The 26,986-nt window shown below is 44.3% G+C and overlaps 3 protein-coding genes across 3 annotated transcripts in view; 2 read left to right on the top strand and 1 right to left on the bottom strand.

Moving 5' to 3' along the window:
• Positions 1 to 3,781, top strand: part of rab11fip1b (RAB11 family interacting protein 1 (class I) b) — a 30,531-nt gene extending 26,750 nt beyond the window's left edge. The window contains exons 5-6 of the mRNA XM_048258596.1: positions 1,825 to 1,945; positions 2,432 to 3,781. Of these exons, the coding sequence (XP_048114553.1) occupies positions 1,825 to 1,945; positions 2,432 to 2,638 (328 nt within the window). The 3' untranslated portion in view covers positions 2,639 to 3,781. The remainder of the gene's footprint in view (positions 1 to 1,824; positions 1,946 to 2,431) is intronic.
• A 1,276-nt stretch (positions 3,782 to 5,057) lies between these two features.
• brf2 (BRF2 RNA polymerase III transcription initiation factor subunit) lies at positions 5,058 to 11,735 on the top strand. The gene is given in 8 exon segments (XM_048259312.1): positions 5,058 to 5,519; positions 7,719 to 7,778; positions 7,913 to 7,999; positions 8,002 to 8,186; positions 8,188 to 8,234; positions 9,857 to 10,034; positions 10,592 to 10,681; positions 10,683 to 11,735. Coding segments are annotated over 8 exon segments (1,626 nt in total). The 5' UTR covers positions 5,058 to 5,374; the 3' UTR covers positions 11,517 to 11,735.
• A 2,458-nt stretch (positions 11,736 to 14,193) lies between these two features.
• On the bottom strand, positions 14,194 to 20,850 carry prlhr2b (prolactin releasing hormone receptor 2b). Its single transcript, XM_048259429.1, has 3 exons — positions 20,775 to 20,850; positions 15,508 to 16,037; positions 14,194 to 14,906 (listed from the first exon to the last, which is right to left on the bottom strand). Exons 2-3 carry the CDS (start codon positions 15,978 to 15,980, stop codon positions 14,270 to 14,272), a joined length of 1,110 nt encoding a protein of 369 aa, XP_048115386.1. The 5' UTR covers positions 15,981 to 16,037; positions 20,775 to 20,850; the 3' UTR covers positions 14,194 to 14,269.
• Between the last annotated feature and the right edge of the window lie 6,136 nt (positions 20,851 to 26,986).

The following is a 26,986-nucleotide window of genomic DNA, read 5'->3' as shown; positions in this document are numbered from 1 at the left end:
CTGTCTGTATGCAAGGAAGTATAGCAACTAATGCTGATGTAGATGACGTCAACTTGTTTGCACTGTTGCTGGGCACTGTTCTGATACTCTGATACTGGGCAACATGTTGTTTATTTCCCCCAGAGACTTTTAATCAACAGTAGGCAAATTGTCATGACTTTCCAATAAGAACACATGGAACCACTTATGTGGTTGCTCAGTGACATTGCTCAAAGACCTGCCCCTTGTATCATTACCCTTAAGGTATCAGAGGGCCAAAGAAAGTCCCTTTGGAAATGACATCTTGAACTAGACGAGGTAGAGGTAGCTCCAGTGGAGTGAACAAGAACCTCTTCTTGCAGTCCTGGTCTTAATGACAGACACATTGCCCCTTCAGTCGGTCATTAACTCCCATTCCTGGTCCTATTCCTGGAGTCTGAAGTACTCCGCTGGCCTTGTCAGGTATGGCTGTGAAATGTCTTTGCTGCTCTTGTTAGGGATGTTTGTTAAATGCCTGAGCTCAAAGCCCGCTGCTCTTTAAGCGCATATGCACCTTTGAGCTAGTCAGACAGAAATTGTACCTCAAAGCATGCAGGGTATAGGGACATGTCTCCATAACTAAATGTGCCAAAATGTCTGCTTCTGTTAGTTTAATTAGATACTCTTAATATTTACTTTTTAAAACTTCCCCTTGAACATGAACACATCAAATTAAGCCTGTGAGTCTCTGCTTCTGTATGTTCAATTAGACACTTGTCCATTTGTATTCTTTATGAAGGGTTACAATAGTCAACTCCCACAAATCTACCCACTATTCATTGGGACATGTTTTGCCTTTCAAATGCTGGCTTAAGACAACCAGACCAAAGTCGTTAATGCAGTTCAGTAATGAAACATTCCACTGTTATTAAGTTCTTAACGATCATGCCACCACCTGAGTCAACAGGAGTGCCAAAAGATATGCTTTCCTCTGCTGTGAAGCAGACCACTCTTGGGTCAGACTCGTGAGGGGGATAATCAGGTGTAGATCTGCTATCTGCCTCGGGTTACTTCATCCAAACCTGAAATAATGTGTGAATCTTATTCCACCCAAAACTGAAATAATGGCTAAATAATGTGTGAATCTTACTACACCTAAAACTGAAATAATGTGTGAATCTTACTCCATCCCAAACTGAAATAATGGCTAAATAATGTGTGAATCTTACTCCATCCATCCTGTACTTAGTAATGTGTAATCCTCCATCCCAAACATGGCTAAACTGTGTGAATCTTACTCCATCCAAAACACTGTAGTAGTGTCTAAATTATGTTCAGATCTTGTCTTTAGATTAGATTAGATTCAACTTTATTGTATGTGTATTCTATTAATCTACTGTATGTAGCCTTTGAAACTGTACTGTACACCTATATATTTAAGAGCTGTTGGTTTATGTGAGCTGAGAGAGGGAAAGTGGTGCTTACATGGTGGTATTTTTGTTTTTGGAGGGGGTGTCTACGTCTCTTCCTATTGTGTCAGCCTTTGTCAATATAACAGTGTGTGTGGGTGTGTGCTACCTCTCCTCTCAGTGTTTCAGTCTCCTCTGTCGGTATAATAGGCTGTCCAAAGTGTGTGTGTGTGTGTGTGTGTGTGTGTGTGTGTGTGTGTGTGCATTTTATCTCTCCTCCTCTCATGTGTTTCAGTTTCCTTGGTCAGTAAGATAGGCTGTCTGGTGTGAGTGTGTGTGTGTCTGTCTGTCCTGGTGTGTGTGTGTCTTTCTGTCCTGGTGTGAGTGTGTGTGTGTGTGTGTGTGTGTCTGTCCCTGGTGTGACCTTGAGACTGACGTGCGTGTTCTCTGTCTGCAGACCTCATGCAGTGAAGCCTCTGAGTGCCCAGGAGCCAACGCCAGCCCCCAGAATGCAGCCTAAGCAGGAGCAGACGCCAGTCGGCATGGCTGAGAGCGCCCGCACCCGCGCCACCACCAAGGTACGCTGCTCCCGCACAGCTGCTCCTCCCGAGCCAGAGTCCACCTGAGAGTCAGCAGCCATTCAGACCGGCGTCTCACTCAGGACACATTACTGGAGCTGCAAGATCCCGCTGTGCTACGTGTCTGTGTGTGTGTGTGTGTGTGTGTGTGTGTGTGTGTGTGTGTGTGTGTGTGTGTAGCCTAAGTGTGCATTGAATATTAAATGGGAACACCTGTTGGAGTTGGAGGATGAATAACCCAAATGGCCGATCTGTTTGAAGGGAGCGGAAGACCATGTGGTATCAGCAGTCTGGAGCTGGGTACCGTGATTCAGATCAACTCTGCTATCTAGTCATTAGGCATTTAAGTACAGTAGTTTGCCAAGCTCAAAGAGCTGTGCGTCCAGTGTGTGTGTGTGTGTGTGTGTGTGTGTGTGTGTGTGTGTGTGTGTGTGTGTGTGTGTGTGTGTGTGAGAGCCCCTAACCCTGTCCTATCTCTGCACCCAGGTGGCCCCAGCGGAGCCCAAGGGGCCATATTCTCAGCTGACCCAGGAGGAGCTGATCGGCCTGGTGTTGCGTCAGCAGGAGCAGCTGGCCCAGCGCAGCGCCAAGATCCTGGAACTGGAGGAATACATCGACAACTTGGTGCTGCGCGTCATCGAGGAGAAGCCCAGCATCCTGATGTCCCTCAGCGCTCCAAAGAGGGGTCTCTAAACACACACACACACACACACACACACACACACACACACACACAGCATGTAAAGTAAAGAACTGCTCCTAAATATATTCAAAATACACATATATACACACACACACACACACACACACACACACACACACACACACACACACACACACACACACACACACACACCTCAGCATGTAAAGTAAAGAACTGCTCCTAAATATATTCAAAATACACATATATATACACACACACACACAAACACACACACACACACACACACACACACACACACACACACACACACATATCAAAGAATGTCCGCTATGTATTCACATCAGGCTGAGTGCAATAAGTGCAACAGAGGAAGTCCACCAGGATAGCTCACACCACATGCTAGCATGCCTAAAACTCTCGTCCCCTCACACCCAAGAAAGATCTATTAGAACACTGGTGCAGTGTACCCTGGAGGGGTATCAGGAAATGCCCCAGGTGTAGTATCTCTGGAGGGGTATCACCAAATACCCCAAGGGCAGTGTAGTCTGGTGGGGTATCAGGAAATGCCCCAGGTGAACTGAATGTAATTGAGTGAATGAAGAAAATTGCAAAAAAGTCTTAATACAATGCACAGCTTGGCTGAGTGTTTTTTTTTTTTTTTTTTTTTTTTTTTCTTGAAGCGAGGGTTCTGAAAGTTATTTGTTTACAGCTGCCTGCAAACACTAGTGTGTCAATAGACAATGAAGGGCATAAGCCTTCTCGTATGCCAGCCCCAGTCCGTACACATACCCAGTCAATAGAGCAAATGAATAATATTCACACGTTGCATTCTTGTGTGCCTTTCTTGAGTATTTTACATGTTCGCTGTCAGACTGATTGATGACTGTTTTGAAGTAAATGTTTGCACTTGAATGAAACCACAACAATGAAGGCTAACTAGAAAAGAAGAAGCCAGAGTTCAGCAAGAGCACTTCAATATATATGAATATATTTGTAGCACTTTATTGAAGCCTTTTGAACTGTCTGTCTCTCACGGTCTTTGTGATGTTTCTTGTTATATTTCAACTGTCGAACAGCATGCATCACTACTGTTCCATAATTCCAAGAGCACTGTAAATGTATGTCATTTAAATGCTGTGTCAGAAAAAACAATAAAAAATATATTGCTATCATATCAAAGCTATTGCCTTGCTTTTTAAGGGTACATGGGACAACTTTTTCAGTAATGTTACCGGGCAACCACATAACCGCTTCCACATGTTCTAATTGGATGGTCATGAAATTTTGCCCACAAGTTTTCCAGGGGGAAAAAATGACCAGTATTGCCCAGTATTAATGGGGACATGCCAGAACAACACTGCTCATGACCATTGCTCAAAAAGTTGCCTCATGTATGCATCATCAGCTTCATAAATAAATGATGCCTACATTTCTTTTGACTGTCTGTAACCGACTTCATTTTACATCTGAGTTCTGCCTCGACTCCCTATGAGAATGCATTAAGTCTTTGATGACCAGTGCAGAGCACAACAATGAAATGACCCGCAGCATCCCTGCCTGAATCTGTGACTGCAGTCAAAATTGCTTGTTTCGTCTGAGCCACGGTCAACTGTGTGGCTCCAGAAATAAGTAGCAGACAGGAGTGAGAAGACTTGAAACATGAGTGGCATCATCACAGGCTACAGCTACAGCATTGTGTGCCTTGCCTACCATGTTTATTAAAAGCTATTTATTTCAATACCCAGAGACTATTTACATTATTTAAATACTCATGTTTGATTCAAAATGTGAATTCAATATTTTGATTTATTTTGTAAACAAACAAACAAACAAAAACATCAGCAGCCATCACTGACAACTGTGTTACCAAACAGTATTTGATGTTGGCGTTGTGCGGAACCTTTGAAGACACCTTCAGTTCCACCCGGACATTTCTGATAAGTTACAATTGTTTGTACGTTTGGCATACGAAAGTGTTTCTTTTACTGTTGAAGCTGCTCTGTTATCAGACGGAATAGTGTTTACTGTAAGAGAGCGACCTAATGCCACATATAGAGTTCGGGTAGGCACTAGGTGAACTAAATATTATTATCTGCAAAAATATCCTTTTCGTCAACGAGAAAGCTGCTTGACAGCCTTGTTATTTTACCCTGCCTTGCTAAACTTCAATTTGTTTGTAGCTAGATAAATAATGTTGGCTTCGCAGTTCATCAACGTTGATCAACCAAAATAGTGATGAATGTTATTGTCAGTATTTATGAACTGTTATCTGCGTAATACAACTTACATCTTGTAATGCTACCTACCTGCAGTAGTGCTAAAGGTTTCAAGAGCACCTTTTGAACATTCTAACATAAGATTCCGTTCCGCAACAATTCAAGGTTCTAAAAATCTATGTTGAATTCAATGAACCCAGATATTCTTTAGAACGTTAATTTCCGACATATTGTGAATGTGGATAATACAGTGCGTTTATTTAATGTTTAAAATATAAATGTTAAGTTGCAATTGGTGAATAAACTGTTTTGAGAGGCATTACCTTGCGTTTAGCCTTCACTACAACCCTGGACCTGATTAAGGAAGGCGTCTTTGTGCCACAGAATTGGAACCATCCAGGTGTAAATTAGACATTTCTGGGAAACTTCTAGTGCCCACTGCCCAGCAAAGCTGTTATATTGTTCTATATTTATGTTTAAATGTAAGAGATTAGACCACTATTCCTCCTTTTTGTCTCTTTTGTCAAAGCATTATTAGACCGAGGGAGAATGCCCACCTGTGCAGAATGTGGATCCACTAAAGTGGTGGAGGATGACTTGTACTCAGAGAGGACACTTGTGTGCGAAGACTGCGGGTCGGTTGTTGCCGCAGAACACCTCACGACAACAAGATGCGAGGAGGAGCAAGGCACATGTATGTATATATTTGGACAAAAGCGTAGCCATAACCATGTATGTCTATCTGTTGTTTATTATCTACCTCCTCCCACTTGGCACTATCCTCAGGCAACATGGTGTTCAATTTCACTGCTATGCTGAAGATACCCAGCTCTGACATAACCCACTGCCATTCGTCTGCTAGCTGCAATTACTGCCTGCCTCCATGACATAAACTTGTGGATGACACAAAACTACCTGAAGCTGTATAGCCGTAAGACTGAGCTGCTAGTGGTTGGCTCCAAATCAGCTCTTGCTAAGATGGAACCTTTCACCCTTTGTGTAGGTGGTAGCACCATCCCTGGCTCCAACCAGGTCAAGAGCCTTGGTGTCATACTGGACAATACACTTTCATTTAGTGCACACATAAGCAGTATGTCTCGAAGTGCCTTTTTCCATCTAAGGAACATTGCACAGCTTCGCCCAGCGCTCACCCAGCAGAGTGCAGAAGTTCTTGTAAATGCGTATGTGACATCCCGTCTTGACTACTGTAATTCCATCTTGTCTGGAATCCCTAATAAACTATTCCATCGGCTCCAACTGATTCAGAATTCTGCAGCTAGGATTATAATTGGCTCCAAATCCACTAGCCATGTTACACCATTGTTTATGCAACTGCACTGGCTTCCAGTTGCCTACAGAATACATTTTAAAGTCTGCTCCTGGCATGCAAGGCCCTGCACAGTTATACCCCCACCTACCTCACTGATCTCCTGGAAGTTAACACCCCTGCCCGCTTACTGAGGTCCTCCTCAGCAGGCCTACTGCATTCCCTAGTGTGAACCTCAGCACCCTGGGAGAGAGGGCTTTCAGCTACATCGCCCCCAAGCTGTCGAATTCACTGCCAGACTACATCAGACACTGTGACTCAATTACTGACTTTAAAAACAGACTTAAAACCTACCTCTTCAAGATGGCTTATGGACTGACTGACTGACTTTTATTTTTTATTTTTCATGTTATGAGACTTAAGGCGCTTTCAATAAAATTATTATTATTATTTATTAAAAGTTCAATAAAATTATTATTATTATTATTATTATGTACTCCTCTAGATCAGTGTTTCCCAAACTTTTTTTCTGGGGACCCACTTTTTAAAAATGACAGACCATCGCGGCCCATTTCACTTCAGATCTAACATGCAACCACCAATATTGTTTTAGGCCACAGGTTTTCAAACTTTTATATGCCCCCCCTAACCATTCTACAGTGCCATATACGTAATAGCGCCTATGTCTTGCCTACTACCACTACTATTACAGGGATTGGTGATGCACTGACTCAGTTTCCCACAACTCTGCAATCTCAATTACACATGAAACAATGTTAAATATTTTCAAAGCTATAAAATTCTCGCTCAGTTTTGTACAAACACGCAACCTCAGGTTTTCCTCATCCTGCTTTGAACACAGTTGTGTTGCATTTTGGGCACCATCAGCGTGGAAAGTTACCTAAAAGATAACGTTTTAATGCGCATTCGAGAGTTTGGGGATATTCTTGCATTCTACGCAATCGTCACTCTTTAAAATAGTAAGCTGTTCCTGTATATCTAAAGAGAGATGTTGTAGACTACGTTGCGTTGCAGAGAAATGGATCCATAACAGCGTTAATTCCGATGTAAACATAGCAAATAACTCAAGTCGTTATATTGTAGCCTATTTCTGGAGGTTTCTTTGGAAAGTTGAACTCCATAGTTAAGTGTTTGTAGGCCTAAGGCTGTGTATTGATGTTGTGACAAGCTATGTTGTTCTAAGAATGTGAAATGAATAAATATCAGAACAGGAGGCTTTTGGCGCAATAGCCAAAAGATAATGCTTTTACTGTAGCCTAGTAGAGTTTCATGGGTGGAAAACAAGAGGAAATAATAGCTTTTAAAATGTCAATTTAAATTGTAGTTTATATAATGCACTGGTGTGCATTTTAAATCCGAAATAATAAGGAATGTGAGGAGGCTGCTATTAACTTTAAAGAGTGCATTTACAATTGAAACTATCAGCCTATGATGCAAATTTAATAGCCATGCCCGGTACAGGATGTGTGCTTTAGTTGACAGCATGGTCAACTATGATCTAGACTAGATAGTACAAAGTACCTAACTAGCGATTACAACATTTGACTCCGGGGTCTTTGTTGAATGCTGAGCAGTTTGTCCATGCGTGTGTATCTCTGTTTTCAGCGGTTCCATATTATGCCAGCACAGAGGTCACAAAGAAACCCTGCAGAAATCTCATTAAAGGTGGGTCTCATCATTATGATCTGGTGTTTCCTTTTCCTGTAATGTCAATGATCTTATGTTTCATTTATTCTGTGAATAGGTCATGCATTTGATTTTAATAATCCCCCTTGATTTTGTGTGATGTGTGTGAGTAGGCATCAAGAGGGTACGCGCCCTGTGCCGAATCTTCCGATTTCCTAATGACATGGAGGCCAGAACTGTGGAGCTGTTTCAGCAGGCTTACGCCATCCCACTTTCCTGCAAGTCAGCCTGGACAAAAAAGAGATCTTGGCTGGAGCCTGCATGGTCGCCATTGCCAGGATGAACAATTGGCCCGTTGCCATGGGAACTATCAGCTCGCTGCTCGAGGCCGACGGGACCCTGCTAGGAGCGGTTTATCAGGACCTCACCCAGAGCCTGCATCTTCAAGGCGGCCAGCGCAAGTGTCACAGACCTGCTGGAGAACTACTGTCACGGGTGAGTGGAGAGCTGCTTTGAAGTCCTCATCTAGCCTGACGAGCCAGACCCACATTAAAATGTAGGGTCTGGGCACTCACCGTTCGCAGTGCTCAGTCCGAGGGGCGGGATAATTGGTTGTATTTCAAATTCTCTCTGCACGCAATAGGACAGCGCTATGAGTCCCATGCGTTTCCCACCAGCGGAGCTAGTTGGCTAGTTCAAACTTTTGCCAACTTAATAAAAGCTTAACTCGTGGTCACACTGTTCTTATTTGTTTTCAAGTAGCAGCAACATTATCTTATTTGTTTTCAAGTAGCAGGGGCCTGAATTTAATTTTTCGCCAAACCGTTTGCAACTCTGCCATCAATCATTATGTTAAGGGGCGTTTGAGGCTATGCTCCCGATTCTAATCAGTAACCATGTTATCAATGTGTCAAATCAACTCTATACATGATTTTGATTGGCCTGATAGAAATCATATGTTTAATTTTTTTTGCAATTGTAATCGGGGAATCTAATCTTAGCAATTTTTTTTTATAACAAAAAGCAATCTTTTTTGTACAATAATTTAGGTTACAATTTTTAGCATTACCCACCATTATGAATTCAGGGGCTGTTTAAGTTCTAATTTCAGTAAACAATTTGGTTTTAACATTTCAATAGTAATCGCCCACACCACCCTATGAAGATGCCTTTTAGGCCTATAGTTATTGCACACCTGAAATCTCTCCATGAGCTGACAAAAAAGACTTTGTTTTTCACCAGGTAGTGCACAGTCCTAATGCATGGCATGCATGCCACAACATTTTCAGTGCTATTGCTATGCCAGTAGCCTACAGAGCTGAAAAGGCCTGTGAGCTAAAGCAATTGTTTTTCAGTCCTTGAACAATCATGCAAGAACCGTATGGGACGAACACGGAATGGCCACACAACTTTTGCAAAGATATGCTTCCATTGGCTACACCAGACGAGCAAGTTTTTCCCCCTTTACTGTCTATGCGTGCAGCAGCGTGTACACTCCGCTTCCGTTGTTGTTTAAAGACGGAATTGGAAAAGGATTTGGAGCCAAAGGCTAAAATTTAACCCGGCGACAATTTGTAAGGTATCACCAATATCAATTTAATGTTACAGATGTATGGTTACATACATTCTTAAAATGGCTCTGGTCTAGAATTAAATATCTACTAAAAAACTTCACAATGGAGCGTGTTTTTAGAGTGTGCTCTGCAGGCGACTCGTTGGCTATTTTTAGAAGGTGCGCTGGGGGCGCCTCATAGTGGGTAGCCTGCGGGCACCGTGTTGGAGACCACTGGTCTACATGCAGTCAAGCCAGCAAGATGATATAGAGGAGAGGTAGAGAGGCAGTTTTCACCTAGAAAAGTAGTTTCCCGTTCCATTCCCATATGATGTTACTGATCAACCTGCTAAATCCTGCTGTACTGTTATCTAGAGCTGTACCAATTATTTGATTAAGGATTAGCATACATGGGCTACAAATGCTGGTAAGCGTAACAGACTCTTACCCATCCATCCATCCATCCATCCATCCATCTGTGTCTGTTGGCCACCGTTGACAGTACCCTGTTTCTGGATGCCCACTGACACTTGCAGATGACCTCTGAGAGTCCTGTGCCCCTCAGATTGAATCTTAAGGTCGATGTGGTGGGCGTGGAGTTCGCCGAGACGCCCCAGCGCCTGACCGAGAGGGCCACGGCGTTGGTGGAGCTGGCTGGAGACACCTGGTTGGTCACAGGTCGCCACCCGGTACGCGTCATGCTAGCTGCTGTCTTCGTGGCCTGGCAGTCTCTCCGGCCAGCAGTAAGTAGAAGCAAAGTCCTTTTAGGCAAGTCCCTCCACTCGGCGGCCATATTGCAATGCTTTTTGGCCACTTATCGGGCATCTATTTTGGCAGAAATGCGCATGCGCAAGGCTTCATGACACCAACCTAGCTCCAGCGGCGAGATCATAACACATGATTGGCACAATGTCTTCACAACATACCACATTATTGGGTCAACGTATTTACAACACACCACATGATTGGCTCAATGTATTCACATGTTTTGCCGCGGAAGGGGTGGGATATGTGTAGACAACTGCCATTTTGGCGTTACAAACTAACCCCATGCATTTCTGTGGAGGATTTTTTGAGTGCTGTGTCTCCTCATTAGAAAGTCTCTGGTAGAGCTGCACGATTTGGGGAAAATATCTAAATGTGATTTTGAGAAATGTGACCAATATTGCGATTGCGATATCATTTTTCAAAGTCAAACTCCTGTTCAATACTCCAAATATTGCTTTATGTTGGGCCATCCCATAATAATATTATGTTGGGCCATCCTATTCTTGATTCTTCCCTTTTTTCTTGTCCCCAGTCTCGTATGAAGGTGTCCCTGCTGCAGTTCTGTCGACTGGCGAAGGTGGTGGAGGGCTACCGTGTGGCCTGTGAGCGGCTAAAGGAGCTGAAAGGACATGCTGTGCAAGCTGGGCACCGAGCTGCCGTGGCTGAGGGGGGGTAAGGTGGAGCCGCGAAAGCTCCCCGCCCTAGTGGAGGACATTCTGAAGCACAGGCGCCAGCTGCTGGCCATGGCCATGAAAAGCCATGAGGAAGCCCTGCAGGCTACCACTAATTCCAACCCGAATGCAACAGTGACCGTTTACTGCAGGTCTCCACTGGGAGAGAGTGCGCCAGTGTCCACGGAGACCATGCTAGAGGTCAGAAACAGGCCTGGACCCACGGACAATGCACCCACCTCCCACAACAAGCCCACGCTACAAGAAATCACGCATGCCGCTGGTGACATGGCTGTATCAGCAGAGACTGCTCTCACACCTGGCAGTGTGCCTGCAGTGCCCTGTTCGACCCACACCGCAGCCCAGGTAGACCCACCTGGCTCAGGTAGAGCTCTGTCTGAAGTACACCTGGCGGAGGCTGGCCCTGAGTGCCTGAGATCAGCTGGTGTGAAGAGGAGAGCAGGACAGACGGACACATTTATTGGAGCAGACGGAAAGGAAGTGGAGGAGGAGAGGGCGCCCCCTGCTGGAGAGAGCCCTCAGTGCAGCGCTGAGCTCCCAGAGGACCACTGGGGCAAGAGACAGCTGTTCGTACCCCCCTGCGTACTGCTGCCGTCCAAGCGGCCGAGAACGGAGCGAGGACCCGACGTGACGGGCGACGAGGAGATCTCCGACTCCGAGATCGAGACCTACATCCGTACATCTGCAGAGATCCAAGACGTCCTGGAGACCCAGAAGTGGATTATACAGGAAGAGCAGATTAAGGCCCAGCAGAAGGCAAACTAACATCTAACATTCCTCAGTTTGGCATATTTATTTATACCCTAGATTATACCCTAGTATGTTTTATTATTATTTTCATTATTATTTGTTTAGTCTGGAGGCTGGTGAAATCGGAATGTACTACAATTTTCATGTGTCTGCACTTTTCTTTAAGAATAAAAATACAATTTATTTATATAGCAAAATATATTGAAGTGCTGGTACAGTTTTGTGGAGCCTGTGGTGACCACAGGCTCCACAAAAGGGTTTAATCAAGGGTTTAATCAGACTCATGCCAGAAAGGGCATGTACACATGTGATTTAATTTGTCAAATAAAGTGTTTTGTAACTTGTTTGATTCTAAAGTTTCTTTGATTGCTTTGTTTGTTGTTGTTGTAGAAACTGTGGTTCCCTTTCCCAAGAGATTAATTCGAGAGATACTGTACGTGTGGCATCTTAAATGGGTTCCATGCCCATTTTTCAACTAACAGAACAGGTTCTTAAACCAGTTCAATTCAGGAACCCTTGAACCTTGGTGCTATCTAGTGAACCAGCCTTAATTTCAACCAGTTTTAGACAGAACCAAGGATGTGCAATTAACAGAGTGTACTGCGTCTTATGGAACCAAGGATGTGCAATTAACAGAGTGTACTGCCTCTATAACTCAACTGTAGAATGACTTGCCCAAACAACAATGTTTTTGGTGCCAGCTCTCAACTAACTTTTCAGGTTCCGATGCCATTTTACGCTCTGCAGGGTTGAGCATGTGGAGCATGGACCAGAATGGAGCTGGTTGTCAGTTGGTGGAAAAGGGGGGTGTGTGTTCCAGCTCAGCAGTGGGCCGTCCATCACCCAGTCATCTCTCTGCCATCTTATGTGTGTGTGTTTACGGACACGTGGTGTGTAACCCCAACAGCCACTCCAAGGCTCTTTGAGGAGTGTGTGCTTCAATCAGAAGCAGCCCATCGCAATCAGCTTGGTAATGCTTAGAAGAGCATTGAAGAGTATCTACCACCATGATGACCTGATTCAGAGCTCGTCCCAATCAATCTGTCTCCATCAGGGGCTAATTGTAATTGGAGTTTGGAAGAGATGTCATCTGTCTTGTGTTTGTTTCCATGTTTTCCCAGTTCTTCCAGTGAAGACATGTCTTAGTGGCTCTCTCTTCTGGACACTCATCCACACTTAGTTTCAAACCCTCAGGACTACGACGTGGACACGTGCAGTGGAGGCGCTGATATAATGAGACACACAAAAACATTACGGAAAAAAAAGTGCTAGTACTGGAGGCGCTGATATAATGAGACACACAAAAACATTACGGAAAAAAAAGTGCTAATACTGAGACGTTTCTCACTGAAAACTGATTTCCTACCAAAAAGGCTGTTTTATCTTTCTTGAATTATGGTTCACCTGAATTCTGCTGCGGTGAGTTTGAAATTTAAATGAAATATGTTAAGTTAAATAAATGTGAGTGCTAGACACCAGGTACTTGAAATCTGCTTTTATTTCTCTTTAGATTGTCCATATTGTGCGCAAAACAGCAAAGAAACAATACATAATTTGACCAACAGATGAAATTCACCTTCCTTTGATTAGTTGGCATATAGCAGATTGTACTCTTTTTTTCCCCCCGTAAGTGTCTGATATAGTTAAAACTAAATTAATTTGAGTTGAAACATGATTCGTTTTATGTGTGGGCATAATGCAAGGCTTTTTTTGTCATTCTATTTACATGTACAAACATTTATTTATAGTCATTCTGTACTGCTTTTCTAGAGCTTCATCACAATTCTGGTTCTAACAAAGCCAAGGGACAATAATATATCACAAGTTCTTCACCATCATCACACATGACACATCATCACTTCAGCAAAAAAAGTGATAATTAAGAGCAGCCAGCTCTGTTTACGATTTGAGCATCCCGTTGTGAGGCAATATCAAATCATAAGCTGTAGCATGGCATCAAATAGCTAATTCCAACATAGCAAGCTGTGTTACAAAGCATCTAATAGCTTGCTCCAATGTTTCACATACAGTAGCTTAACGTGGCAAACAGGCATGTGAGGATGTGGAAATGGCTGATGATAGCAGGATGTAGAAGGCTTTGTGCCCCCGAGAGACAGCATTCTATGTTTAGATGTGTGTTTGTGTGTGTGTGAATGTGTGTGTCTGTGCATGTACATGTAAGTGTGCATGTTTTTGTGCATGTGTGTGTGTGTGTGTGCCTGTAGGACAACGCCACCCTAATGTATCTGCTGCCGCACAAGCATCCACATCCGCTGTGTGTGTGAGGAGGGGGCCGTCCACTGCTGCTGATATGCGTGTGTATGTTGTGTTTGTGTGTGTGTGTGTGTGTGTGTGAGAGAGAGAGGAGACTCCACCACGCTGGCGGTGGCACAGTGATTGGCGCGGATGGAGACGGGCACACGGGCACCTCTCAGAGCACCACGCTGGCGGTGGCACAGTGGTTAGCGCGGATGGAGACGGGCACACGGGCACCTCTCAGAGCACCACGCTGGCGGTGGCACAGTGGTTGGCGCGGATGGAGACGGGCACACGGGCACCTCTCAGAGCACCACGGCTGGTTGGCGGGATGGAGGCACAGTGGTTGGTGCGATGGAGACGGGCACACAGGAGACACCTCTCTCAGAGCACCACGCTGGCGGTGGCACAGTGGTTAGCGGATGGAGACGGGCACACGGGCACCTCTCAGAGCACCACGCTGGCGGTGGCACAGTGGTTGGTGCGGATGGAGACGGGCACACGGGCACCTCTCAGAGCACCACGCTGGCGGTGGCACAGTGGTTGGCGCGGATCCCGATGCGGCGGTGGCAGGTGAGCATCTTGCGCAACTCTGTGCGGAAGCGGTCGTGCAGCCAGGCGTAGAGGAAGGGGTTGCAGCACGCTGAGCTCATGGCGCACAGGTGGCACAGCAGCTGGATGAGCAGGAAGTGGCGCTTGTTGATGAGGCGGATGTCGATGTCGCGCAGCACGTTGAACACATGGATGGGCAGCCAGCACGCTCCGAACGCCGCCACCAGGAGCGCCACGAGTCGGAAGGTCTTCCGCTTGCGGGCCCGCTGCGCCTCGGCCTGGTCGCGCGTCCGGTGGCCCGGCGCCACACAGTTGCGCAGCTTGACTGAGATGCACAGGTAGGAGACACAGACGGCCGACAGCGGCAGCACGTAGGTCAGCAGCAGAGTGGCGTAGGCGTACGCCAGCCGCTCCGTCTCCTGGCCCAGCCAGAACTCCTCACAGATGGTCAGCCCGGCGTCGCGGAACTCCACGTGGTAGGTGTGCGCCACGGCGGGCGCCACCAGCCCGCAGGACAGCAGCCAGATGCCCGTCAGCACGTAGGCGCACGCCGCCACCGAGATGCGCTTCTTCAGGGGATGGACCGTGGCATAGTACCTGCCGAGAGGGAGAGAGAGAAAGAGAGGGAGAGGGAGGGAGAGAAAGAGAGTGAGGGAGAGAAAGAGAGAGGGGGAAAAGAGAGAGATGGAGGGAGAGAAAGAGAGAGAGGGAGAGAGAGGGGGAGAAAGAGAGATAGGGAGGGAGAGAGAGAGAGAGGGCACCATCAGTTTACTGCTCAGGCAAAGACAGGTCTAGACTCAGGGAGGACAGTTACAGCTGAGAGTTGCTGGTAGCACAGGTGTTTAACTGAAATACTTTTCATCCAACAATGATGTTTATTTCACAGAGGACATAAGTCACTTTACTCAGAAAACGTTGTGCTTTGTGGTGTTTTCTAGTGTCGGTGCAACGGGAAAAAATGATTCACCATTGGACAACACATGATGTAGCAATACTTTTTGGACAATAATTGCTGGCTTCTTGGTCACCTCTGTACATGCGAAAAATTAACTCATTTAACCATTTATTTTAACAATATCATCGCGATATATCGTTGGTATGAAAGAATATATTTATTATTAATTTATCTGCGGTGCCCCCACACACACACACACTTTAACTCCTGTGTGAGTGTGTGTGTGTGTGTTAATCTGCTCACCTGTCCACAGCTATGGCGGTGAGAGTGAACACCGACACGTAGACGGTGACGGGCTGGATGAGGAACACCAGGTAGCACATGTAGCGTCCGAACACCCACCCGCGGGGGTTGAAGGCGTACGCCAGCGTGAACGGGACACACGTGACGCACATGAGCATGTCGGAGAAGGCCAGGTTCCCGATGAAGAAGTTGGTGACGTTGTGCATCTTGCGCGTGCGGCAGATGACGTAGAGCAGCAGGTAGTTTCCGAACACGCCCACCAGCACCACCAGGGCGTAGCAGGGGATAATCAGCAGCTTGAACACCTGGAGCAGAGCCACGTCCGCAAACGGGTAGGTGTAGTTCGCCGCCGAGCCGTTCCGCACGGCCCCGTCGTAGCCGTCGAGGGCGCTGGATGTCCCTTCATCGGGTGGCAGTGCCTGGGCAGCAGACGGGGTTGGCACACCAATGCTCTGCTGTCCGCTACCCTCCATATCCAACCAACAGGGCTCAGTCTCAGCGTTGGTCCTGTAAGGCTCTCATCAGAACCTCTGGGACAAAGAGAACAGATAGACAGAGTTGGGCCTGTTATTGCCAACAGCGTTGGAGAAGGAAGACAACCTGATGGCAGGTCAAACAGGAAGTACAAGGAGTCTAAAGCAGGGGAGATGACTCATAAATGATGATAATCATCATCTTTAATTCTTTCATTAGAAATTTGATATTACTTACTGCATGATATTTATTTTTGAATCAATACTGTTTGTAGTCATCAGCTATAACCAGCACCCCCACTTCAGTCCCAAACCATAAATCTTTTCCTTCCAAGAAGGAGCTTCTTAGTGTACTTCTGAACAAAAGAACGAGATGGCTCATTCAACCAAAAACATATTTGTAAGACTCTACACTGGCTTCAATCCAGTAGGGTACCTCAAAATTGTGAAGGCCAAACAATTCAGCCATGACAGCATCTCAAATAGACTGTGAGGATTATAGCAACTGGACGTCCCTAACAACACATATCTTGCCATGAACAGTGATGCACTTTGAGGAGAAGAACTGCTGCACTTCTGAAAAAGGATTTGAATCCAATGTCTCTTTTAACATCAGCCAATCTTGCCAATCAGCCCGACAGGCTTTTGTTACGTATTAAAATAAACCACAGGAAACTGTTACATAACTTTGAGAGACCATAATCATGGACAATTTGATTCATTTTATTATATCTACCAAAAGAACATAGTCTGAAATGAACATTAACTGCTCAGTATCTGAATGGAAAAGTGCATCATGACTAAGTCTATATTATCTGAAAAATAGCTGGTGCACACACAAGCATAATTATTCTCTCTCTGGAAGGGCTGCTCACAGGAAGGTGTGAATGCGCATCAATATTATAGGGACACCAGGCAACGTTTTCGTGTTACTCATCTTCGTAAGTCGGTATATGGTTAAATGACACATTACAGGGCGAATAAAGACTCTCTCGCCCGCCCCTACTGCCTGTAGAAATATCCCGCTTGCAAGTTCAGTGTATCGTACCCGCCGACCGAAGCAGGATCAGTTTATATCCTGCATCCACAGCACAGAGGCAGGCTAACGAAACGCTAGCGATTGTTGCAAACGTGTATATAATGGCAGAGCCGGCGAAGAAGCAGAAAGAAAACCCTTGACGGAAGATGCAAAGAAAAGGAAAAGAGCTTCAGACCGAGCGAGGGGGAGTTTCGTAGAGAAAAAGCATCAGGCTTGCCTGGTGTCCCTTTAAAGCTGAAGAGGACTGGAGTGGCTGTGTCCATGGAGGTTTATCGCCTTTTTGTTTCTTTGTTTGTATTTATGTAAACTACCTGATGCACGCTGCTGTGATTTGTGAATGCCTTAAAGGATTAGTAACGTTTGAGGTTCTGACCCTTAAAGGAGAATTCCGGTGTGATATTGACCTAAAGTGTGTTGAAACATGATACCAAGTGTGAACGTATGTCTCATAGCCCATCTCGGCTTGCTCTAGGTATGAATGAACAGGTATGATATGGGATCAGATTCCAAAAATAATTCTGTGGAAATGCATAGATTCCAGTTGCTGCTACTGGAAGAAACTGGAATCCATGCATTTCCACAGAATTACTTTTGGAATCTGATCCCTTATCATACCTGTTCATTCTTACTCGTCGCTCGACTTATCATGACTAAATTCAAGATGGCTGCAAACGCTAAACTTCGTGAAGATACAAGACGATTTATACAGACAGTAAGTAAACTACCAGTGCTTTTTCAAAGTTCTCAATGTCTCGTTTTAAATGTCAGGCCCCTTGGAAGTCTACCAATGAAATGTGGAGATACGTTGAGCCTCGTAAATGGTGTAAAACAGTGATTTATTTGCATGGCTAGGCCGATGCCGAGGCACCCCCATTGAAAAAGCTTTTGGTAGCATCGGCTAACTAGCGCCAGATTTTGGAGTGCAGGGGACAAGCCGAGATGGGCTATGAGACATATGTTCACACTCGGTATCATGTTTCAACACACTCTAGGTCGATATCACACCGGAATTCTCCTTTAAAGGATTAGTTAGTAACGTTTGAGCTTGTGACCCTTAAAAGATTAGTTAGTAACGTTTGCGCTTGTGGCCCCAGCAGTGCCATATTGTATCTTCACACCTTAACAGCGCTAATAAGACACCAAGAAGCGAATCGATCCCGTGCGTGTGTGTGAAGAGAAGACTCTAAACAGCTGTGCTAATTAACCCAATGGAGCGGCGCTTGACTGATGGGGGAAATGCTTATAATTCCTCTTAATCACATCAAGGCAAATGAATCTCATTTACCTAATGGAAGGCAAACACACACACACAAACACACACACAGAGTCATAAATCCCACCAGTTAAGAGGTTAGATAAGACGTAGAGGTAGACCGCCTTAAGTCAGCAGTCATTTACCGAAAAGGCAGACGACAAGGCAATTACCTCAACACATTTCCTAAAGATTGCCAAAGACGGATAAGCACATTTTTTTTTGGTCATCATAGCCTATCCTGGTAGTGAGTGACCTTTATGCTAGGGTATGTTCTGTTGGCCTTTCATTCCGCGCTCACACTTTATAAGGTGCCTTAAGACTTATAGAGTGAGCACAGATGCAGATCTTGCATGAATCCATGTGTGAAATAAAATTATAAATGACTTGCATGATTACACTCATCATACTGCCGTACACATGAAGGTACATGAACTTAAGAGCAGTAGAAGGGGGTCACTTGCTCTTCAGCCTGGTTGGTGCTCATGGAACAGGACGCAGACGTCAAATGAGGAGACCCAAGGTCTCAAAAGCAAACAGCCCAGACACTGAAACTGGGCATTTATTGCTGTGTGAAGGTGATTCACACACAATTATATTTCTTTTCTCCTAGTCCTTTATAGGGAAAAACACTATATTCGGTAACTTCCATAGACATCCAAAATGGGGTGGGATGTATTGGGAGCAGTGAGGTGTCAGATGATACTGTAAAAAAATGGTTACATTTTGGCACTCAGAGTTCAGGTAGGAGGGCCCCATGATTTTGCTTAGGCCCCATGGAGGTCTAAACCGGCAATTTTTTTCAGCCAAGTACCCCCTAACCATTTGTATATTTTAAAATCTCACGTACCCCCTGGAGTGCCTTCACGTATATACCCTCATTTGAGAACCACTGTGTTAGAGGCTATACAAACACTGTGCTGGTAGTGTGTTTGTGCGCGCTGATGGAGTTTGAATCAATTCTCTCCGGAAATGGAGCCATTTACAGATGCTTCTTTCCCAGTGTGAGTCAGGGTTCTGTGGCTCTCTCTTGCTATTTTCGAAATAAGGGTGTCCGTTCTGGGTTTAGTGCTGATTGGAGGAGGGTGGCGCTGGAGCGATGGGAGGAAGCATCATGGAGTTATGGGGAGGAAGCATCATGGAGTGATGGAGCGATGGGGAGGAAGGATCATGGCATGCTGGAATGATGGGGAGGAAGCATCATGGAGCGATGGGGAGGTCTGAAAAGGTCTCTTTCTTGCCAGCAGCATTACATCATTACATTCAGAACACCACACACACACACACACACAGAAATACATGCACAGAACACCCACACACACACAGAAATACATGCACAAAACACACACACACACACACACATCACAACATTCAGAACACCACACCCACACCCATGTACACACACTCATGCACGCACACACACCCATGCACACACACACGCATGCACACAAACACACCCACATACCCATACACACACAGAGAGAGAGAGAGAGCGAGCTTAACCCAACCAGTGCAGATTTGGCACTGCCGGAACTGTTCTTAGCCTGCTGTCACTCAGACATGCTGGACATGTTTACTGTAAGATTTCCTGGCGTTGTGTTTGTACTGTATGAAAGCCAGTGCAATCGCATCCATCCTGCTATCATCTCCAGCCCATGAGAAGGGTCTCAATTTGTAGCATATCCTAAACAAAATGAATGAATTTGTAGCATATCCTAAACAAAATTAATGAATTTGAAGCATATCCTAAACTAAATGAATGTCTGTGGCTTCATCTCACTGAGATGACTCTACTATAGGCACATAGGTATGTGATGGAATTGTATAACCTCTGCTGACTTATTTGTTCATGTTACAACAGGATAATAACTGAATTTACTGTATATTTCAGTAAAATCTAAAATATATAAACTGTATGGAATATGTTTAATTGACTGTTAATTGCTTTCCTCACAATGATGGATATAATTATGTCAAAAGCCTAAATAAATGGATTTTCATGACAAACAGCACAGAAAAATGTTTCCACTCTGTCACTTTCTTTCTTTCTTTCTTTTTTTGCTAACTGTAATAATCTAAACTAATTAGGCTATTGCTATTGTTATTGTGGCAGATTTCCCTACATGAAGAGACAGCACAGTAACACGTACACGGTGGCAAAAAAACACATCCTTCGAAATTCCAACAATTTCTGTCAGTGAAATTTCTGTCCAACAATTTCTGTCAGGTCGTAATGGCAAATTATTTTCATTATTATATGTTTTTTCAGTATAGGGTTACAGTAACCTACAATATAGGGTCCATTATAAGGCTATAGAACAATACAGAGTGACGGTACCATATAGAGTAGCATATATTTCAAACCCACGATTTGAATCGTCCCAGGGAGATACTCGTCTTCAGTCAAGCTCAAGTAATCGGTTGAATATTTCTATAAGTAAAGTAATGAGAGACTCATATCATTATTTTTAAAAGAAAATTATAAAACCGTACATTAGCCTACCTGTTAACGGTCCTCCCGACAGTTGCAATGTTCGGCTGGGCTGAAAGATCGTACCTCGACTTCACCACACGCGCACGCAACTGGGAAATTAACACAATGTGCGGCCGCTTTTTTCACTGCTAGTGAAAGCCGGAGTGAAAGTGCGCGCGCAGAGATACTGAGAAAGCGTCTGTCAGAGAGAGAGAGCGCGAAAGAGAGAGTGAGGTGAATCAACAGATGACATTGAACAATTAATCCAGGGGCGCCTGCAGGAATTAATGCTATGGTACGCACACCCATCACCCCCCCCGCAAAAAGAAATTCACTCGTGAACAATATTTGTCCGTTTTAGGTCCGTGCATTGGTCAGCAAAAAAGTAGCCTATAGCATAACAACATCCACATGCAATAATACAACGACAATGTCTACAATGACCTATTCATTTGGACAACTTGATACAGCCCTATACAGGCTAAAGTTACCTTTAGTTTTGTTCTAGCGTAACGTGACGTCTGGCTTTAGTGCAGTCTAACGTTCTGACAAGCACACCAATTGCCTACCCTGTTCTTGCCCATCTGGAATAACTCCTAGCTTTGCTGCCTCCATCCTTTCTGTTTTCGTTGTTTAAACTTGTGATATCCATGATGAGTATTGAGTTAGTTAATTAGCTCAACATTGTGTGCTGATAACCATATATAGATAGCCGAGTAAAAGAAAACAAGTAGCCTGTTGCGTGTCTGCGTGCGCATTTTCTCTCCTGCTCAAACAAAATGCGTGCACGTTAATTTTGATAACGTGTTCACTAAGTTTACGTATTAGTAAATGGTAAATAGCCTAATGGCATGCAGCTAAAGGGATACTGTGCATAGTTGGGAAGGTATGGTAGGCCAATTTGGTGTGAATACACACGCACACAAGGGAAATTTTATGTTGTTGAGTAGCTTGATGGTACGCACAGGGCGTACGGACGTACACCTGCAGGCGTGCCTGAAGTTGGCTGCATCCTTATGACTTTTATGTCGTTTGAAATATCAGCTAAATGGCACGTATAATCAAGTCTCTGTAGTCTGTATTATAATTAGGCTAGCCTTTTTTTTTTTTAAATAATCACATCACTCTTTATTTTTATGTCACCGGCGGCTTTACTGACACCGACTGTTCCCTCCCTCTGTGGCCCTCCTACATCCCTGACCATATCTTAAGCAGGTGATTGATTGAGGTATAGTCTCCATGCTGCTCCCCAAGAATTGATGTGTTGAATGGGTCGATGCGAGGGTTAGGTTACTGCTGTTCCTCTTGATTAGAGACGTTCATCTTGCCGAGCACTGGAGTCTCTAGGCTACTGGAGGGGCTGAAGCCATGCTGCCTGTCAGCAGAAACTGATGAAGCCTTCAGGAAATCCACTCCTGTAAATAAACACTGTCCTAGCTTAAACCTGTCCAAGTCTGGAATAGCACACACACAATAGTTTTGATAACTCTGTATTCTTTAACAAATCAAATGGTATGCAAACCGCTTATCCTGCATGCCGTTTGATTTATTTTAAAACAAAAATGCAGTTATCAAAACTATTCCGTGTGGTCGGCTGAACGCAAAGATGAACGCATGTGTGTAGTCCTACATGTCTGTGTTTATTGCAGTAGCATAATAAGGCGCTTGAAAGAAAGTTGCAGACTTAGCATACATTTAGCCTGGAAAATCCAGACCCTGATAATCTAAAAAGATTAAGGGTCTGGCATAGAACAAGGTAATGGCCCAACTTGAGGGGCGGCAACAAGCATGCATTTAAAAATCTCACTGCACGCAATTGGATAACTAGACCATGTTTACTCTGAATGATGTCGGACTTCGACGCAATCGGATAACACTACGACCAGTACTGTCCTCCAACGTTGCAGCGCTGTCTTCATCAGTTTAGCTGGTTCCCCGGAATGTTGGGGTAAAAGTAACGTGCATCATTGCTCTTTGCCAGAGTGTCTCGCAGAGACAATTCTATTGTGCTCTCGCAAGAACGCTGGATTTCCAGGGTAGCATAAGCTTCTACATTAGGGATGTCTTGGCTGTAAAACTCATCTGTTACTGTAACTGGAGTAAGAGCTAACTTTATTGATTTAACAGAAGCCACCTGAACTTATTGTAGGTTAACGTTGTCGCACAGCATGTTTGTTGCTTGATGTAAACCATATAACGTCCAGACCCGTCTTGCAGCAGATAATACATTTGGTTTGTTAACTAGGCTATAGGCCTACTAGCACTCTCTTTTGCACTTCCTAAAACGTGGTAGTCCAGGGCCCACTTCCCCGATAACGACGGAGACACACTCTTAAGAGGGTTTTCTACGATTCATCTTACGATCGTTCGTTTGGTTTTTCCGACTGTTTCCCGAACATGCTCGTAGCGTGAACGCGCATGCACTGCTCTTAAGATGCTCTTAAGGGGAGCTGTCCACGTTAATAGTTCTGAAATATCCTCTGATTTGACGGTGATGTCAGGTGACTGCACGTCACAGCTATAGGCCTACCATTTAAACTTCGGATCTACACATTAATTCACATCAATACGAAAATAGAAACACTTTGACATCTGCATGTAAGCATCCCAAGTAGGTTATATACCACACAGAGACATACATAATTGTAATTATTTTAAGATTAGATTGTTGCACCATGCAATAATTTTTCGCGGTGCCACTTAAGAACACGTTTGAAGATAAGAAAGAAGTCGAGTAAGAAAGAGAGGAAATGTGTAGGCTTAGATTTTGATGCAGTAGGCCACAGACTAAACCACATGTTGCTTTCTCTGCTTTTTACCTCATAGGCCTAATAAAATATTCACTTAGCAAAGATAATGTCAAACTATTCTAGCAACGTCTCGTTTCATAACTTGATTGCATTTTTGTCCGCTTTTCATCACATTATTATGACCATTAAGTGTAGGCTATTTTGCACGCTAAAATCTGATTCATCACAGGTAAACACAATAAAGAATGGGAACGTAAATTGGATTATGTATTCTAAGTTGTAATTCCTCTGTATGTCCTTTTTGGTGACCTCAGTGAGAAGTACTGTTAAGACGCTCTTAGCCGGTAACGAGTACTCTGGAGCACTCGTAGATCTCTTGGGCCCACTTCCCCGAAAGCATCTTAAGCCTAAGAGCGTCGTAAAGTCCCTCTTACGAACGTCTTAAGATTTGCCGACTGTTTCCCGAAACCATCGTAGCTTAAGAGCGTCGTGAAAACAATTGTAGATCTACGAGTGCTCCAGAGTTCTCGTTACCGGCTAAGAACGTCTTCACATTACTTCTCACTGAGGTCACCAACAGGACATACAGAGGAATTACAATTTAGAATACATAATCCAATTTACGTTCCCATTCTAGCAACTCTCCGTTGGCTTGTGAGCTCCAGAAATCGAAACTTAATCAGGGCATTGAAATCGTGTATAGAGTCGTTTGGTGGGCTTAACATAATGATTGATGGCAGAGTTGCAACGGTTTGGCTTGAATTCCCTGCTACTTGAAAACAAATATCCTATTGCGTCCTATAGCATGCAGAGGGAATTTGAAAGACAACTGATTATCCCGCCCCTCGGACTGAGCACTGCGAACGGTGAGTGCCCAGACCCTACATTTTAATGGCTAAGGCAAGGTGGCTTTCCCGAGGTAAAGTGCTGTCGCGCGTGTTTGAGCTCCGAGTCGCCTCTTCTTGGAGGAAGAGCGCATGTTTGAATCTGCAAGCACGTTCACTAATGAACATTTCTGGACGAAGCTGGCCTATCTTAGCGATATATTTGATATATCTTTGCGATAGGTACATTTGAGTTAAATGTCCAGTTACAAGGCAAAGACAAGCACCTACCTCACCTAGCAAATAAGATTACTGCATTCACCAAAAAAACTTGAGGTATGGGACAGGCGCCTCGATCGCGACAGTATTATGCCTTTGAGATTTCTGAGCGAAATCGCTGAAACGTCTGATTCGGGAGCCACTCTTGTGATCCCATGTATTAAACAGTAGGCCTACATCACATCCCTGCAAAGTTTATTTCCCAACCAGCAGTGCTCAGTATGATTGGATTATGAATCCATTTAATGCAGCATGTTTTCATTGAATATATTGTACAATGCTGTAAAATGGCCTATGCTTCCTAATATGTTGCTGGAAAACAGAAATATGTGTGTTATTATGTATTTATTTATTATTATATCTGCAGCACCAGCTGATTTTAACTCTGTTGAAGAGGATATATTTAGAACTTGTCATTATTTCAATAAATTTGACAATTTTAAGCTTGACCTACCACTTTCTTAGAGGGATGAGGGACAGGTGGGGCTCGAGAATGCCCCCTTGATCAAAGTGGGGAATGAAAGAAAAAGTTTGAGAACCACTGATCAGGGCCCAGTTCCCCGAAAGCATCTTAAAGTCCCTCTTACGAACGTCTTAAGATTTGCCGACTGTTTCCCGAAACCATCGTAGCTTAAGAGCGTCGTGAAAACACTCGTAGATCTACGAGTGCTCCAGAGTAGCCTACTCGTTACCGGCTAAGTGCGTCTTAACAGTACTTCTCACTGAGGTCACCAACAGGACATACAGAGGAATTACAACTTAGAATACATAATCCAACGTATACGTTCCCATTCTTTATTGTGTTTACCTGTGATGAATCAGATTTTAGCGTGCAAAATAGCCTACATTTAATGGTCATAATAATGTGATGAAAAGCGGACAAAAATGCAATCAAGTTATTAAACGAGACGTTGCCAGAATAGTTTGACATTATCTTTGCTAAGCGAAGGCTATATTTTATTAGGCCTATGAGGTAAAAAGCAGAGAAAGCAACATGTGCTTTAGTCTGTATCTTACTGCATCAAAATCTAAGCCTACACATTTCCTCTCTTTCTTACTCGACTTCTTTCTTATCTTCAAACGTGTTCTTGACACCGCGAAAAATTATTGCATGGTGCAACAATCTAATCTTAAAAAAAGTACAATTATTTATGTCTCTGTGTGGTATATCACCTACTTGGAATGCTTACATGCAGATGTCAAAGTGTTTCTATTTTCGTATTGATGTGAATTAATGTGTAGATCCGAAGTTTAAATGGTAGGCCTATAGCTGTGACGTGCAGTCACCTGACATCACCGTCAAATCAGAGGATATTTCAGAACTATTATTGTGGACAGCTCCCCTTAAGAGCATCTTAAGAGCAGTGCACTGGCGTTCACTCTACGAGCATGTTCGAGAAACAGTCGGAAAAACCGAACGATCGTACGATCGAACGATCGTAAGATGAATCGTAGAAAACCCTCGTAAGAGCGTGTCTCCGTCGTTATCGGGAAACTGGGCCCTGCACTCCGTGAATAAAGAAGGGCGACAATCTATTGGTCGCGAGTGGGCGCAGTTGTACATGTTTATTATTTATTTATTATTTTTTACTCTGCCTTAGCGCCCTTCTGTCATGTTGGCAACCGCTTATGCCTGGAGCCTGCCGGCTCTGGAGCGAAAACAAGCAACAGTTGACAGGGCACACCTAGCCTGGCTACCATCACCACTTCTCAATGAGACGTGGTCTGGGAACCAATGTCCAAAAAAATGCCCGGATCCGTTTATTGGGTGCCACGGATGTCTATCAAATGCGTCTGTGCATAGCTCATCATCGTCTTGCTTTCCCCCCTGTTCTGTGATTGGTTATCTATCTCAGGCGAAAATTTGCTCCATGGTCTCCAGGCTGCCTTAGCAGCGTGAATCAAATCGCGCGCAAGGCAGCATGGGAACACCCAGGCTAAGGGCACACCTGTCGGAGATTCATTGATCATTCCTGTCTTGTTAAAACCAGACTCATTCACCGATCCATGGGTCATCTTTCCTGTCTGGCTATAGGTAACTGAGCCATAGGATGGTGATGACGTAGGCTATTGCTTGCTCCTTGGCCAACACTGAACACTCTTTTGACCATAAGCTCCCTTCTGGACAATCAAATGCAACTCTGTTTTTTCTCTCTAATAAGCTGCTTCTGTTTTTTTTTCTTCTTTTCTGCCATGGCTATTTTGTTGGTTTTTATTTGAAATTCTCAGCCCAAGTTAAAGCACTTTAGAAAAGAAACACAAATAATTTATATGCATGACGCAGAAGAAGTGGTACATTTGTCCTCGGAATAAAAAGGTTTCCTCTGTGTTAAACAGGGTTCTAAATTAACTTTTTTGATCACCAGCCAATGTGGCTGGTAACTTTCTA

Source organism: Alosa alosa, chromosome 12 (assembly GCF_017589495.1).
Source record: "Alosa alosa isolate M-15738 ecotype Scorff River chromosome 12, AALO_Geno_1.1, whole genome shotgun sequence".
Lineage (NCBI taxonomy): Eukaryota > Metazoa > Chordata > Actinopteri > Clupeiformes > Clupeidae > Alosa > Alosa alosa.
Note: the sequence above shows the minus strand (reverse complement) of the source record. Positions and strands in the feature narration are given on the sequence as shown.